This window comes from Corticium candelabrum, chromosome 2, assembly GCF_963422355.1.
Source record: "Corticium candelabrum chromosome 2, ooCorCand1.1, whole genome shotgun sequence".
Taxonomy (NCBI): Eukaryota; Metazoa; Porifera; class Homoscleromorpha; order Homosclerophorida; family Plakinidae; genus Corticium; species Corticium candelabrum.
In genome coordinates, this window is record NC_085086.1 from 3,071,167 (window position 1) to 3,088,938 (window position 17,772).

Below are 17,772 nucleotides of genomic sequence, written 5' to 3' on the forward strand. Positions count from 1 at the left end.
GTTTTCAAACGCTGCACGCTCATAAGATGAAAACAGAAACAATATATAACGTCAAAAATTGTGTTAGTAATTATCATATTATTTTTATACTAATTTTACACATCACTAAACTCCACTTTCCAGCAACTGATTCTGAATGGATTTTTTTTGTTATATACTGTCTGCTCATCATGAGTGCTTTCATTCACTCCAAGATTTGACAATAATAAGATTCCTTGCCGAGATATCGTCAAGCTTGCGCCCAGTGCAGTGCACAAACATCATTGTAAGACCATATAATTATATACACATTAATACGACCGCAGCCCATTGTAGATGTCCTCAGTTTGAGGTTTTAGAAGAAACATTACGAGAACTACATCTAGAAAGCCTTGGATTTTGCTACCAGAATCACGCGTTCTAAGACCACCTCTACCTCGTACTGCAACGTTCTGATCATTCCAATTCACTCTCTAGAGACTTAAGTCAGATTAGAGCATCTAAATCCTCGCGGTCACTGAGTGTTTGAAAAAGTGCTTTCAAAGGGATGCAGTGCGCATGTCCAAGCGTGACCCTGCACCTTAACATCTCGGCAATCGAGTGCTGATCTTTATCTCGTCTTGTCATGACGAAGGTCACCAATCTAGACGATGCATACATGCATGTAACAAATCGATTAGCAAGTTCAGCATTATTTAAATAAATGAGTCAAGAAGCAGTCAGCGTATTGTAAACATGCAAGCAAAAAAGGCAGTGGCTGTATAGGAAGCGGCAATATCTGCATGCAGTAAATTAGCGTCTGCTGTGGCGAGACGCAGCTTCTCTAAGCACACACTGAACGATGCTTGGCATTGCACGTGTAACAACGTACTCTATAGATAAGTATAACTTGTCTCTCCACTGTATGGAGCAATATTCTTGTTACAATGTACACGTAGTCTTGTGGATTCAAAAATTTAATTAACATTAAGATCAACTCTTTTCTCATGAATATAATATGTAAGCCCTAAGATTGGTCAATTAAAAATCTCTGCCAAATATGAGCGTTGAACACATATGGTAAAGTTTAGTCAAAGCTTTAATCCAACATCAGTGGTTTCTAGTTTGGGTCTTTGTAGTTGATTGATGTGGCGTGTCTGTGTGTGTGTCCGTGCGTGCGTGCGTGCGTACGTGCGTGCGTGCCTGCGTGTCCGTGCGCGCGGGCGTGTGTTTGTGTAAGTCAAGTGTTAGTTAGTCGCAGGAACGTCAGAAACAAATGCAAAGCGTTCACGATAAGTAGGCGTGGTAACAACAAAAAACTAAAGCAAGCTAACAAGATCTCATTTTAATTAACAACTGGAATACTGAAATTTGCCAAGTAACCTAGTAGCTTTTCACAAACACGAATATGACTCTGCAAACGTAAACTCTTGAATTTAGATATGAGGCAACTTATTTAATTAATTAATAACATCGAATATATAGACAGCACGAAGTGGTAAAACATATATTAGCTATTTAACATACCTGTAAGTGTACATGCAAATGAACGACTGGCAAAAGTCCATTTTTAAAGTGGCACGTCTAGACGGTCATAACCGTGTGTCACGTGTCAGCAAGCGACTATTTTTGGGTTACTCAAATTACAATAACGTTTGGAAACAAGGGGAGGTACTTACGTTGATTAAAGCGAAATGACTGAATGCCGGTGCCGGTCACGTATATATTCTACTGACAGGTACCTTCAAACGACCAGTAACATTGAGGGCTCAGGCGGGAAAGGAAGAGAAGCATAGAAATAACGGGAAACGCTGGCATTCAGTGGAAGAAGAGACGTGATAGAAAGATAATCGATGGAGCGTTTGGTGGAACTCGACGAAAGAATGAGACTGCAAGGTAAGGAGTTAAAAATCTTTGTGGTTGAGCAACAGTCGATTGAACGAGAAGATAGACATAAAGAAAGGGAATTGAGAGTGTTGGAGTTGGAAAACGAAGAAGCAACACACAGGCGCGAGTTGGAAATGAAAAAGATAGAGTTGGATGCCGCTGCCGTAGGCACACGAGCGGTTGAGCCAGAGCCCGGAAGCAAAGGGCGTACAGGCAAGTTTCCTAAATTACCTACATTTCAAGATGGTATCGACGAAATTGAAAGTTATTTACAGCGCTTCGAGAGGTTTGCGACGAGTAATTCCTGGCCGAAATCTGAATGGGCGACAGCACTTAACGCATTGCTAACGGGGAAGGCCTTCGACGTTTATTCTAGGATGGCAGATGAAACCGCCTTAAATTATGATTTACTGAAAGAAGCCTTACTTAAACAATATGATTTGACGACTGACGGATATCGCGACAAGTTTCGCAAGAGTCGTCCACAGCTATATGAGAATCCTGAACAGTTCGTTAGATAATGGATCTTACTGTCTCATACAGATGAGTCGGCGATTGGAATCAAGGAGTTATTTATAAGAGAACAATTCATTAACGCCTGTATCAAGGACTTGGCGATCCACCTTCGAGAAAGAGAGTTGCCAAATTTGGAAGAGTTGACGCAGGCTGCAGGAAGATATCTGGTAGCACACAATCGAAAATTCCACTCTGCATCAACGTCATGCCTAATCTCTGCGCCGTCAGGAGCTGTCGATCATGACGACATCTAATCTCGTGAAGAGGTTTAGAAAGCTGCTATTCAATGCTTCCTGTGCCAGAGGTTTGGACATCTAGCGTCAGAATGTAAGTCCAGAATTAAGACACAATGTTACATATGTGGTAAATTGGGTTACGAGGCTAAGAGGTGCTGGCGTGTGAGACGTGGGACGGAAGAAAATACCAAGACCACATAAAAGCTGCCGCAGGCAAGGATAAGTCTAAAGATGAACACATTTTGCAACGTGGTGGGAGAACAAGCGATTCTAGAGACGTCAGTGTTGGATGTTTACGGTCTCCAACAGTTTGTCGATCACAGCGTAACACATCTTATCACAAGAACGTAAGACCGCCGACGCTAGAACCAAGAGGAAAGCAGCGCATAAGTATTAACACACCAATTGTGAAAACAGCCGTGTCTGAGAGTATGCCCATTGCCAAAGGTTGGGTCGGAGATGCTACAATCACCGCACTCAGGTATACCGGATGTAGTGGAGTTATTGTCAAGCAACAATTTGTGAGGCATGACCAGTACATTGGACATGATGCCTTTATCCAATTGGTCGATTACTCTATCAAGAAGGTACCGATTGCCCGTGTCAATGTTGACACCCCTTATTTTTTAGGCACAGTGGTAGCGCTGTGTCTTCAAGACGCCATTTATGACGTTATCATTGGCAACGTGCCGTGAGCAGAGAGCCCTTATCAAGCTGATTATGACATCAAACTGCCGTCGTAGTGACGAGGGTCCAAGCAAAGTTAAAGGAAACAACCACCCAGTTGACGGTACCGGAGGCGAGCCCGTTGCTCACGGTGGATGAAGAACGATTAGAAGAACTACAGAATCAGGACCGTACACTTGAGAATACAGACATTTGGCAGAGGCTATATATAAGTCGGACGACCAAAATGGTCCAAAATATGAAATCAAAGATGATATTCTCTACAGATTGTACATCCATCCAAGGGTTAACGGAGGACAGCCAGTGAGGCAAGTCATGGTTTCAGACCCGTTACGTCGTCAAGTGATGGAACTTGCTCATCATTCTATTTTGGGCGGTCACCTGGGATTGAGGAGGACCATTGACTGGGTCTTCAGCAATTTCTACTGGCTCTCAGTTCGAAGAGAGGTGACCCAGTTCTGTTAATCTTGCGATATTTGCCAGCGCACAGACAAGAGAGGACTTTGTGGTAGGGTACCGCTAAAAATATGCCTATAATAGACGTACCGTTCAAAAGAGTTGCAGTTGACCTGGTGGAACCGATGTCGCCGCCGAGTGAAAGCGGGTATCGTTACATATTGACGCTGGTCGACTACGCGACCAGATATCCAGAAGCCGTTTCTCTCAAGACCATCGATACGGTATCGGTGGCGGGGGCTCTCCTCGACATGTACAGTCGAGTTGGAGTACCGGAGGAAGTTCTCAGTGACTTGGGAAGACAATTCGTTTCGGATTTCATGAAGGAGGTGTCTAGACTACTTACTATCAGTCAAATTATCACTACGCCTTATCATCCCATTTGCAACGGTCTTATAGAAAGATTCAATGGTACTTTGAAAACGATGATGAGACGGCTGTGTGCAGAAAAGCCCAAGTAGTGGGACAGATATGTCAACGCTCTGCTTTTTGCATACCGGGAGGTACCACAAGAGTCTACCTGGTTTTCTCCATTAGAAATAGTCTTTGGGAGAACGGTTTGGAGACTGATGCGAATACTTCGCCACCTCTGGACGCAACAAGATGATGACACGGACGTGCGCACTACCTATCAATATGTCTTAGAATTAAAGGAGAGGCTTGAGCATAATACACAAATAGCACGAGAAGAATTACGAAAGGTACAACGATATCAGAAACGTCATTATGATTTAAGGGAAAGACAACGACAGTTTGAAAAAGGTGACATGGCCCTTGTTCTATTAGCAACGGAGACAAACAAATTATTGATGCAATGAAAGAGACCGTACTCCGTAGAAGAACGAATTGGGTCGAACGATTATAGAATCAACGTGAAGAGCAAAGTCAAAACATATCACGTTAATCTTCTAAAGAGATATCATGTGCGAAGTGAGGAGTTGATGGCAAAGGAAGATGACAATGTAAGAGGACCGCTGCTGGAAACAGTATGTTCTGCTATCGTCGAAGCCACGGACGGCCCTCAAGAAGCAGTGAGAGATGACGGATTATTGGAGCTCGGGAATTGCCTCAGCACAGAATCCTATGAAGACATGAAGTATGGAGACGGACTAGTCAAGGAGCAAATGGTCGAAGTTGTCGGATTAGTTCGAGAGTTTGCGAGAGTGTTTATGGATGTTCCTGGGACAACGACCTTGGTAAGCCATTACATTCGTTTGATGACAGATGTGCCGGTTAGCAGCAAACCTTACGTAGTTTCATACAGGTTGTGCAAGTCTTTGCAGACGGACATTAATAAAATGAGAGAAATGAAGGTGATACGTCGTTTGGAGTCGCCCTATGCATCACCAGTGGTTGTGGTACGCAAGCGAGATGGGACTAGCCGCATCTGTGTAGATTATCGCCGACTTAATCGCATCCCCATACCAGACCCTGAACCAATAACTCCGATGGTAGAGATCGTGCAAAAGTTTGGAAAATGTAGATTTTTAGCAAGCTAAATTTAAGAATAGGATACTGGCAGATCGCCGTCGCTGAGGAGGATATAAGCAAAACAGCTTCTTTTACCGTGATGGATGTTATGAGTTTCTAAAGATGCCGTTTGGGATGATGAATTCAAGTGCAACGCTCGTCCGAGCATTCAGGAAATTGTTTCAAGGGATGGAAAAGGTAGACTCATATGTGGACGACACCATAGTTCACACACTAACGTGGCAGAAACACGTAATTGTCCTCCGTGAGGTATTGGAGCTGATTCTAAGGGCAGGCTTGACAGTGAGACCGTCAAAATGATTGATCGGAGCTGAGGCTTTAGACTTTATTGGCCATCACATTGGAAAAGATATGATCGAACCAAACGAAGAGAACATCTCTAAAGTATGCAGTGCACCGCGACCCACAGCTAAGAAAGAGCTTCGATCCTTTATAGGTCTCGCGGGGTTTTATAGAGATTTCATTCCCAACTTCAGCGCGGTGGCCGTACCTCTGACTGATCTTACCAAAAAGAGACAACCCAACACGATAGAGTGGGGGTAACCACAAGAGAGAGCATATACATCGCTAAAATATGCAGTGACCAGCAGACCTGTGTTACATCTTCCCGATCATGACAAGCCATACACGTTGCGTGTCGATGCATCAGAAGTAGGTGTCGGAGCCTTCTTACTCCAGGTTCATAACAGCAAATTGTTCCCAGTCGGATATGAAAGCAAGGAGCTCACCGGAGCCGAGCGAAAATACTCGGCTATTGAAAGAGAATGTTTGGCTGTGGTTTGGGCAGTGAAAAATACCTATGCTACTTGTATGGTCGCGAGTTCACTATCCACACCAACCATCAACCTTTATAGTATCTAAGCAAGGCTAAGTTTATCAACGATCGCGTAATGCGCCGGGCTTTATACCTTCAAGGATTTAGAATGCGGATCGAGACCATCAAGGGACGAGATAATAATGCCGCCGACTTTCTCAGTTGTTCGCTTGATGACGGTGGCTAGGAGTGAAAGTTGAAGTGCCGAAGGTTCAACTTGGAACGTAGTGGTGTCACGTGTCAACCAGCGACTATTTTTGGGTTACTGGAATTATCATAACGTGTAGGGAAAGGGGGAGGTACTTACATTGACTGAAGCGAAATGACTAGCCTGGGAGACGTTCTGGAACTTCGAGGCTACGAGATGACTGAATGCCGCTGCCGCTCACGTATACGTATATATCCTACTGACTAGCATATTAGAATTAGTTGTTGTACAGTGGTGTTATAGTTAGTGATGCGAGTTATACGCCTATACCTTTTGTCTATTGCGTGTCTTCCGCTGTGCGTGTGTACCAACTCTAGCCTTCATTCAAACGACCCGTACCAGGGTCGGAATCCTCAACATGGCTTTGAAGTGCAAGAGTGCTGCTGGTCCTTCTGGTTTGAATGCTGCAGACTGGAGAAGGCAATGCCCGAAATTCCAAGGCCTTTCTAGGAACATCTCCAATTCCTTGGCTTTGCTAGGACGCAGAATCTCAACAGCATTTGTTTATCCAATTGGTCTTACTGGTTTGGTGATTTGTACTCTGATTCCACTGGACAAGAAACTCGGAGATCGACCAATTTGCATCTGTGAAACAGTAAAAAGGATAATCGGCAAAGCCATTCTTAGTATTGCAAAGTCAGACATACTGAATGCTGCTGGACCACTTCAGCTTTGTGCAGGCCAATTATCAGATGTTGAGTTTGCCACACACGCAATGCAAACTCTCCTTGATGATTCAAATACACAAGCAATCTTACTTGTAGCCGCTTCTAACGCTTTCAATAACTTGAACCGTCAAATGGCTTTAGCAAATATTTCTGTTAACTGTCCTGCTATCTTACCGGTGCTCACCAACACATACCGTCAACCATCTTTCCTATTTGTTGGAGGTGAAGTTCTAATATCTAAAGAAGGCACGACTCAAAGTGATCCATTAGCTATGCCAATGTATGCCCTTGCAACAGTTCCTCTTTTGACAAAGGTTAGCACAAAAGAGACAACACAAGTTTGGTATGCTGACCAGTGGCGACGGAACTGGGGGGGCCGTGGGGGCACGTGCCCCCACAAAATGCTCTCCGTTATCCATGTCATCTTGGCTGGTCATCACCGTGGAGACGTTAATGAAAGAAGACTAAGCTATTTTGGTAAAATCTAAGTATGTTTTATGTTGCTTAGTATTCCTAGGCATAGAGTTAGCAGTGTTCTTGGATTTCTATGTCCTGACAAACCGTTGTGCCCCCCCACTCAGCAGAGGCTTCCTTCGCCTATGCTGACGATGATTCAGCAGGTGCAAGACAATTGTGGAATACACTCAGCTCATTTGGCTCTTCCTTTGGCTACCTGCCTAATGCAAAGAAGTCATGGCTGATAGTTAAAGAAGGAAACATTGATGCAGCAAGAGCTCACTTGGAAAACACAAAATATCAAAATTACTACGAAAGGTAGGAAATACCTAGGAGCTGCTCTAGGAACCAAGGAATTCTGTGACACTTTTCTCAAGAACAAAGTTGAAAACTGGACTAAGGAAATTGAATGTCTCTCTGTCATTGCCAAAGACACAGCCACATGCAGCTTACTCAGCTTTCACTCATGGAGTAAGCAGTAAATGGACCTATATGACCAGGACCAACAGCAAAATTAGCCCAATTTCTGCAACCACTGACTAAAGCAATCGACTCAGACCTAATTCCTGCATTAACGGGTCCATTCGCACCTGGAGAAACGATGAGAAGAGTATTTACTCTTCCCACTCGACGAGGTGGACTTGGAATCATTGATCCTTTGTCCATACAGAGAGAGTTTGCTTACCCCTTGAAAGTTACAGAGCCTCTTACCAAGCTCATTCTTTAGCAGCAAAATCAAATGACTGAGGAGGTTTTACAACAACAAAGCGTATTGAAAGCCTTAGTCAAAACGTCAGAAAAATCTTGTCATCAATGTCAATGATGAAGAAGTTTCTGCCAAACTCAATAGAAATCTCAAACGTGCTGTTGATTTAGCCAAAGAGAAGGGTGCTTCTGTGTTGCTGACAGTTCTACCCATAGAAGAGCATAGTTTTCTTCTGACAAAATTTGAGTTTCACGACGCACTATGTCTACGCTATGGCTGGCGACCAGCATTTCTACCTGATTTCTGCCCTTGTGAAGACCATTTCTCAGTTGATCACTTACTCTCATGTCCTACAGGTGGATTTCCAACACTGAAGCACAATGAGACCCGAGACATTGTGGCTAACCTATTGGATAATGTCTGTCATGATGTCCAGAAGAAACCAATTTTGCAAAAACTGACTGGAGAGCTACTGCCTCAGAAGAGTAACAGCACTGATGATGAAGACAGACTCAAACTCTCTGCGAGCGGTTTCTGGGATAGTAGATTTCAGAAAACATACTTTGATGTCAGAATCTTTAATCCTCATGCTCAGTCATATAGATCATCAGCAATATCATCTCTGTACAGGTAACAAGAGCAAGAAAAGAAACGTAAATACGAGGCTCGAATCAGAACAGTCGAACAGGCTTCTTTCATACCTCTGATATTCTCTTGCACATGAGGAGCAAGCATTGTAACGTCAACATTCTTGAAACGACTATCATCTCTCGTCTCAGAAAGCCAGGAAATGACCTACAGTACAACAATGTGCTGGGTCAGATGTCGACTAACCTTCGCATTACTTCGATTTGCAGTTACGTGTGTCAGGGGGTGCAGATCCATAGCAAAGCGCCCAATCATTACAACAGTATACTCTTGGCTTCTGCTCAGAGTGGTTTATCTTGCTGTTAAATATATCATATCTCTAAACATGCAAAATATCGCTACCTAGTTATTATATTTGCCTTACAATCGTAATAGTAAACTTTGTGGACACATTAGTGTGTGTATATTTTATTCATAGTATATGTACGTAGTACTTTATTCAAATACACTATGTCTCTCAGTAGTAGTAGTAGTAGTAGTAGTAGTAGTAGTAGTAGTAGTAGTAGTAGTTGACTTCATTTTGAATCAGGAGATCACTCTAGGAGATGCCCCAGATCAACAGGATTCTCTCAAAAAGCAAATTCGCAAGCACAAAGGGCTAGAAATCAAAACTCTTGCTGATAATGTTCGAGATAACCTCTCACACCAACATAAAAGAATGTTCGAGTTAGCAAATGAAAAGGGGGCATCAAACTGGCTCACAGTGCTGCCATTGGAGGATCACGGCTTCTCATTACATAAGTCTGCATTCAGAGATGCTCTATGCCTCAGATATGGATGGGTCCCCCCTCATATGAGTGAATCTTGCCCTTGCGGTGGAAAAATGTCAGTGGAGCATGCTATGTCCTGCCCCACGGAAGGCTTTCCAACTATACGCCATAATGAAATCCGAGATATGTTTTCTCATCTGTTGTCTGATGTCTGTCATGATGTGGAAACGGAGCCCACGTTGCAATCACTAAGTGGAGAGACGTTCTCTTTACGTTCAAGCAGTCGAGATGATGATGCAAGATTAGACATTTCGGCAAGAGGTTTTTGGGGAGGAAGATTTGAGAAGACATATTTTGATGTCCGGGTGTTTAACCCCAATGCCACCTCGTACACATGTTTTGAAGTTGCATCATGCTATAGAAGACAGGAACAAGAGAAGAAAAGGAAATATGAAGAAAGACTGAGAAAAGTAGAAAATGCTTCCTTTACACCTATTATCCTTTCTTGCACTGGTGGCATGAGCAAGCTTACAACGTCATTTACCAAAAAGCTGGCCTCAATGATATCTGAGAAAAAGGACACTCCATACGGTAGCGTGATCAACTGGCTAAGATGTCGACTCGGGTTCGCACTCCTAAGAGCTTCCATAATGTGCATCAGGGGCAGCAGGTGCAAACGCTACGTCAGGCCGGAAAACAATATTCTCCTGGCTACGTCTGAGGGGCACCTGGCCTCCTCAGCTTAGTGACTTTACTGTACATGACATAGTAGTAGTAAAAGTTGTACTATTGTATATGACAGTAATTGTTTAGTAGTAGTAATAGTTTATTGCCATTCGCTGTAGGTTGCCGTTTGTGTATACGTAGTCTGCTATTGTTTCAAATACACCATATCTTCTCAGTAGTAGTAGTAGTAGTAGTAGTAGTAGTAGTAGTAGTATACAACACTATAAGTGACAGATATACGCACGCAGCAAAACAAACAATTAAAAGTCAGTTACTACTTTACGTCATTACACTGTATGCTTAACTATTATCACAAGCTATAGTCACCACCTACTCATCTAGGTGGGCCTCACTTTCAATGAGTCCCAGCAGGTCCACTTTGATAGGTCTATACGTAGAGGATCTTGTTCCACGGATACACAGTATACTCGAGCGAAGTAGGGCAAAACTCAATCTACAGCGAATTAATTGCATAATTCTACTGTACTGCTCTCCTGACTTGGCTGCATGCAGACTTGCCACTCGCTTATAGAAGGTTGTTGCCTCTGGGCCTGTGCTTCCGTATGACGTAAACACTAATGGAGTGAAAGACCCATGCTCAACTTCCCGAATTCTCTCACCGTAAGCGCGTTTCTTCTCATTCTCGTGACTCACATAGGCGGATTTGAGTGAAGAGTGTTTGCGGTTGGAAGCAGCGTTTGGGTAGAAAACCCTCACATCAAAAAATGCCCGTTCTCCATGCCTCCACACTCCTCTAGCAGAAATGTCGACCCTAGCGTTATCATCTGTGATGGCAGTGCGATGCGCAAACTGTTCTCCATCCAAGGGACGAAGTACAGGTTCGATTGTAACATCTGTAGAAACCTCCCTTAGAAGATCAGCTGTGATGTTCCGGATCTCGTTGTGCCTTAGCGTGGGAAAGCCGCCTTTCTGGCATATCATGACATGGTCGACGTTAAAACTGAGGCCGCATTCACATTTCGAGGGCAAATCTGATAAAGGCCAGCCATATCTTAAGCACAGAGCATCACGAAAATCGTTCTTGGCAAGATGGAAACCATGCTCTTCAATAGGCTGCACGGTAAGCCAGCTCGATACTCCCTTTTCGGATAGGACTTCCAAGCTCCCTTTTATTTGCGGTGATGCATTTGTTTGCAACTTCTCCAAGGTCTCATTGTGGAAAGCTTGTGTCTTGGCCTTGATCTCAGATTTTCTTCTTTTTGTTTCCAATGGAGACACTGTGATGGCGTTCTCTTGTTCGACAATAAGAGCAGCCAAAGGCGCAGTGATGTGCTCGGAAGCTGCAAATAGTGATTCAGCAGTCTTCGACGGATCAGAAATGTTCAACCCACCGAGATTGCAAGGTAATGACAAGAGGTCTCTCATGTCTGCACCGCACACTGGTTGACCAGTCAGTCTAGGCAAAAATCGTTGGTGGATGACTTCTTCTAACGGCTTGAGCATTTCAGATATAGATGGAACAGTTCTCAAGAGATAGGACCAGCGATGGGCCAAACCTTGAGTAAAAGCTGAGTATGCGACATGAGGATGAGTTACAGCAATGGTTGATAGTTTTTCCACTTGACGAACCCACTCATTGACTTTACTGTCAACGTATTCACGAACAAACGAAGGGTGCCCTAAAGCAGCACCTAGATGTCGTTTACCTGATGTTGTGATTTGTACTGCCGTATCAGCAAATGCAGAGCGGGCATCTTCCAATTTGTTCTGCTTTACTATCAACCAAGTTTTAACAGCGTTTGCGTGATATCCGAACTTGGGGCCGACTTTGACAATGTCATTCCACCACTGCCTCACACCTCTAATGCACCCTGCACCTGTTGCGTCATCAGCATACCAGACTTGCTTGGTTTCACATTGAAGTTGAGTGATGAGCGGCAGGATGCCAATCGCGTACATGGACATCGCCAGCGGATCACCCTGTGTTGTTCCTTCAGCTGATCTGATTATCTCGCCTCCCACAACGAACATCAAAACCTCGTCCCTGTATGTATTTATGAGAACCGTTGCAATAGCCGGACACAAGATTCTAGCATTGTGAAGCGCTGCCCGTCGATTTAGGCAATTAAAAGCATTCGAGGCATCAACCAGAAGAACGCACTCAGTCTCATCGTTGTCAAATATTGTGCGCATCGCATGAATAGCCGCTTCACATCCACCTTCTTGTCCAGCACACACTTGCAAAGGTCCAGCAGTATGGCAGACGTCGTCCTTGATAACTCTCATTATCGCCTTGGCAATAATCCTGCGGAAGGTCTCACCAATTCCGATTGGACGTAATCCAGGATTCTTGTCTAAAGGAATCAAACGGCATGCAACAAGAGCCTGGATAGCACTTGGATCCACAAAATCACAACATATGCGTCGTGCTAGACCTGCTAGGGCGTTGCACAGCTCAGCTGACTGCTTTTGAAAAGAACAGCATAGACGTTTCCAAGCTGTGGAATCCACACCAGATGGTCCACCAGCGCCCTGGGTTCTCAGAGCAGCAGAGCGAATAGCTGATCCATCAATCTTGTCAAATATAACATGTGATAAGTCATTAACGGGACCATTCAAGAAGATCTCGTCACATAACGGTTGCTGTTCAGGATGTTTGACTCGCAGCAAGTCTTTAACTGTACTACCATTGTTATCAATCACCGCATCAAGAGACAAAACGCCACAGTTGGCATTGTCAGACACATATCGAAGGGCTGCGTTGACCTTACCTTGAATGACAAGACGACTAAAAACCCTAGCCACCTGGACATCCGGGATACTACGGAGGCTGTGATTTAGTCGACATTGCAAGGTACGGCCCTCTCTTACCAGATCGTCAAACCTTCCCATCTTCCACAATTCCAAACGTCTCTGAACACATTGGATGTGATCTCGAGATTTGGATTTTGCATGGGGCTTCTGAAGGACCACAACTTGAAAAACTACCAGAGCTTTCATAGCAATACCCTCCAGTGACGTTGCATTTGCAAACGACTCTACTAGACGTGTCATTTCTGCAACAAACTCCTTACCCACTTTCCCGGATGGAAGTAGGAACAGGTTTTTCTTCCAGAATACGACTTCTTTGTAGATGGAATCTAATTCTTTCTCAACTTCCATGCCATTCACGTCACCCCAAGTAAAACTTGGAGCACTACGTGGTTTGTAGGCAGGCAGTTGACCGGTAAGTTTGTTCACATTACCATTACCTGTTTCAGACTCATGAAAACGACTACTGGCCTTGTCGAAAGTCACGTGATTCTGTCTGGATGGCCCGGATGATTTCGAATTTTGAATTTGAATGAGCGTAATGTCTGCATTTACAATACCATTTCCTCGGTGATCTTCTTCGTTACTCTGCACAAAACTGGACTCCGAAATAATGTTTGAAGAAACGTCAACTGCTGGTGACGTGTTCATACAACGCTGATGGTTCATCGGATTGCAATTAGAGCAACGTTCCTTCCTGCGAGCACAGGAACAGCTCTTACATCGACCGGTAGCATTGCACGAGCAGCACTTCATAATCCAGAGTTGTTCAAAATTCAAACCGTCGACCGTTGCAATGAAAAGTAGAGCAAACCGAACGTTCAGAAACCAAGAACCACTTGTTATGAAGCAGACTTGTCACTTTTATCTCCCGTTTATCTGGAATACCCCAGCAAAGATGGAAAACAAGGGAGACGGAACATGTCAGTGCATCGACATGACATATCCGGGGTAGTAGTAGTAGTAGTAGTAGTAGTAGTAGTAGTAGTCATTGGAGAAGGAATTTATTTCAAGTACCATACGGTTCTACTGGTAAAATGTTCGCCTCCGAACTTGCCAGATTGTTTCATGCGTATGCAAGTGCATCTGCTCTTGAGTGTGTCTCATTGACTGCTGCTATGGTGATGCCCCATCTTCTGCTACAGAAGCCACACAAGCGGTCCAGAGGTCCTGATCATGTCTCTTGTCTGACCCGTCGCTTAGAAGCCTGGAAGGCGGGTGATATCAAGGCTCTGTTGTATGAAGCCAAGACGATCCAACAACATCTAACTTATAGTAGGTCTTCTAACAAGGCAACCAAAATCGACGATCTTCCTCACGTTTTCGCTGGTCATTTGAAGAAAGGAAATGTGAATGCTGCTATGCGTTTACTGTCTGATGAAGGTGCTAATGGTCTTTTACACCTGGATGACTACCTGACAAATTCAAGTCAAAAAACCGTGAGAGATGTACTCAAAGAAAAACATCCAAATGCTTCTTCCCTCGATCCTGACTATGTTGTGAATTCTAAAGAGAACGCTTCTCCAGTCCATCCTGTTTTGTTTGATTCTCTTGATGGACAACTGATCAGGAATACAGCAATGCGATGTTCTGGTGCAGCTGGTCCTTCTGGCCTTGACTCGACTCAATGGAAACGCCTGTGTACGGGATTTCACACTTCCTCCAAAGATCTCTGTAATGCTCTAGCTGCTGTTGCTCGTCGAATTTCAACAGAGATAGTAGATCCTGACGGTATCTCAGCTCTAGTGGCTTGTCGTCTTGTACCTCTGAACAAAAATCCTGGGGTGAGACCAATTGGTGTGTGTGAGACAGTTAGAAGAATTATTGGAAAGGCGGTTCTTTCTGTGGTCAAGTCTGACGTGCTCTCGGCAACCGGAACCTTGCAGCTTTGTGCAGGACAGATTGCTGGGTGTGAGGCTGCAATACATGCCATGCAGTCATTGTTTGAAGATGACAATACGGAAGCCATACTACTTGTAGATGCAACAAATGCCTTTAATAGCTTGAACCGTCAATTGGCTCTAAAGAACATCTCAAGCACTTGTCCAGCAATTCATACCGTATTGCTCAACACATATCAACAGCCTTCACCCCTATTCGTTGGTGGGGAAGTCTTGTTGTCGCGTGAGGGAACCACACAGGGAGATCCTCTCGCGATGGCAATGTACGCCTTGGCCACAGTACCTCTGCTGAAAAAAGTACAAACAGAAGGCAGCACCCAAGTCTGGTATGCCGATGATGCTGCAGCTGGAGGAAAGATACAAGCAGTCAAACAATGGTGGGAGAAACTCTCCATACATGGAGAAAAATTTGGATACTTTCCAAATGCCAAGAAATCCTGGTTGATCGTCAAACCGAATTGCCTTGAAGAAGCCAAACGTGTGTTCTCAAAAACGGCTGTGAACATCACCTCTGAAGGTCGAAAGTATTTAGGAGCTGCACTGGGAACTGAAAACTTCTGTAACGGCTATCTCAGTGATGCAATCTTAGACTGGACACGTCAGATTGACAAATTGGCTTCCATTGCCCAAAGTCAGCCACAAGCAGCTCATTCCGCATTAAGTCACGGTCTTCTGGGCAGGTGGATTTTTACTGCGAGAACAAATCAGAATTTCAAAACTTTTGCTGGGCTTTTAGAATCATCAATACAATCTCAACTGATTCCTGCTATAACTGGTCGTTCGGCCCCTGGAGAACTGGAAAGAAAACTCTTCTCCTTACCAGCCAGACTTGGTGGTCTGGGAATCACAGATCCAACTTCATTGTCTTCTGAATACTTAAACTCTCGAAAGATGACTGCACCGCTTGTTGACTTCATTTTGAATCAGGAGATCACTCTAGGAGATGCCCCAGATCAACAGGATTCTCTCAAAAAGCAAATTCGCAAGCACAAAGGGCTAGAAATCAAAACTCTTGCTGATAATGTTCGAGATAACCTCTCACACCAACATAAAAGAATGTTCGAGTTAGCAAATGAAAAGGGGGCATCAAACTGGCTCACAGTGCTGCCATTGGAGGATCACGGCTTCTCATTACATAAGTCTGCATTCAGAGATGCTCTATGCCTCAGATATGGATGGGTTCCCCCTCATATGAGTGAATCTTGCCCTTGCGGTGGAAAAATGTCAGTGGAGCATGCTATGTCCTGCCCCACGGGAGGCTTTCCAACTATACGCCATAATGAAATCCGAGATATGTTTTCTCATCTGTTGTCTGATGTCTGTCATGATGTGGAAACGGAGCCCACGTTGCAATCACTAAGTGGAGAGACGTTCTCTTTACGTTCAAGCAGTCGAGATGATGATGCAAGATTAGACATTTCGGCAAGAGGTTTTTGGGGAGGAAGATTTGAGAAGACATATTTTGATGTCCGGGTGTTTAACCCCAATGCCACCTCGTACACATGTTTTGAAGTTGCATCATGCTATAGAAGACAGGAACAAGAGAAGAAAAGGAAATATGAAGAAAGACTGAGAAAAGTAGAAAATGCTTCCTTTACACCTATTATCCTTTCTTGCACTGGTGGCATGAGCAAGCTTACAACGTCATTTACCAAAAAGCTGGCCTCAATGATATCTGAGAAAAAGGACACTCCATACGGTAGCGTGATCAACTGGCTAAGATGTCGACTCGGGTTCGCACTCCTAAGAGCTTCCATAATGTGCATCAGGGGCAGCAGGTGCAAACGCTACGTCAGGCCGGAAAACAATATTCTCCTGGCTACGTCTGAGGGGCACCTGGCCTCCTCAGCTTAGTGACTTTACTGTACATGACATAGTAGTAGTAAAAGTTGTACTATTGTATATGACAGTAATTGTTTAGTAGTAGTAATAGTTTATTGCCATTCGCTGTAGGTTGCCGTTTGTGTATACGTAGTCTGCTATTGTTTCAAATACACCATATCTTCTCAGTAGTAGTAGTAAAAGTTGTACTATTGTATATGACAGTAATTGTTTAGTAGTAGTAATAGTTTATTGCCATTCGCTGTAGGTTGCCGTTTGTGTATACGTAGTCTGCTATTGTTTCAAATACACCATATCTTCTCAGTAGTAGTAGTAGTAGTAGTATATTACTCAGCAAAAGCATCCACAGGTCATGCCCATACTACAAAAGCCCCTACAACGGCACTTAACACAACACTATATCAATCCATTCAATTAAACAAACCCACTTAAATCAACGTCACAATCTACTTAGTGAGGCAAGCCTCACTGTTGATTAAATCCATGTCATGACATTTTAGAGGCCTGTGCTTGGCTGATCTACTTCCGCGAATGCACAAAACAGAAGATCTTATTAGAGAAAAGCTGATCCGACATCTCAAAAGTTCCATCACTGAACTATATTTCTTTTCAGTTTTGTTGGCAATTAAACTGGCAAGATGTTTGTAGAAGGTGGAAGTTTCAGAACCCATGCCACCGGTAGAGGAAAAAACCAACGAAGTGAAGCTGGCATGTTCCACTTCCAGTACTCGATGCGCATATTCACGTTTTTTCTCACATTCATGGATGTTGAATGCTGATCTCAAAGAGCCTTGACTATTGGAGCGCGCGTTTGGGTAAAATACCCTTACATCAAAAAATGCACGGTCTCCTTTTGTCCAGACTCCTCTCGCTGAAAGATCAAGTCTAGCCTCGTCAGACATGTTCGCTGTTTTCTTCTGAAACTTTTCTCCAGTCAGAGGTTGTAACATCGGTTCTATCGCTACATCGTGACACACTTCAGTCAAAAGATCGGCAGTTATATCCCTAATTTCATTGTGCCTTAGCGTCGGAAAGCCACCTTTAGAACATACCATTGCATGGTCAACGTTGAAAGCAGATCCACAGACAC

At 43.9% G+C, this 17,772-nt stretch overlaps 3 protein-coding genes across 3 annotated transcripts; 2 read left to right on the plus strand and 1 right to left on the minus strand.

Moving 5' to 3' along the window:
- Positions 1–9,598: 9,598 nt before the first annotated feature.
- Positions 9,599–10,358, plus strand: LOC134176187 (uncharacterized). The gene has a single exon (XM_062642874.1). It carries the CDS (start codon positions 9,627–9,629, stop codon positions 10,185–10,187), a length of 561 nt encoding a protein of 186 aa, XP_062498858.1. The 5' UTR covers positions 9,599–9,626; the 3' UTR covers positions 10,188–10,358.
- Positions 10,359–10,456: 98 nt separating this feature from the next.
- LOC134176291 (uncharacterized) lies at positions 10,457–13,833 on the minus strand. Its single transcript, XM_062642967.1, has one exon. The coding sequence runs from the start codon at positions 13,693–13,695 to the stop codon at positions 10,498–10,500; it is 3,198 nt and encodes a 1,065-aa protein (XP_062498951.1). The 5' UTR covers positions 13,696–13,833; the 3' UTR covers positions 10,457–10,497.
- Positions 13,834–13,976: 143 nt separating this feature from the next.
- Positions 13,977–16,853, plus strand: LOC134176292 (uncharacterized). The gene has a single exon (XM_062642968.1). It carries the CDS (start codon positions 13,977–13,979, stop codon positions 16,692–16,694), a length of 2,718 nt encoding a protein of 905 aa, XP_062498952.1. The 3' UTR covers positions 16,695–16,853.
- The last annotated feature ends 919 nt before the right edge of the window (positions 16,854–17,772 follow it).

Bases quoted from the DNA above. Each gene is read 5' to 3' on its own strand.
- LOC134176291 (XM_062642967.1), bottom strand. From the start codon at position 13,695: ATGAAGTGCTGCTCGTGCAATGCTACCGGTCGATGTAAGAGCTGTTCC.
- LOC134176292 (XM_062642968.1), top strand. From the start codon at position 13,977: ATGTTCGCCTCCGAACTTGCCAGATTGTTTCATGCGTATGCAAGTGCA.
- LOC134176187 (XM_062642874.1), top strand. From the start codon at position 9,627: ATGTTTTCTCATCTGTTGTCTGATGTCTGTCATGATGTGGAAACGGAG.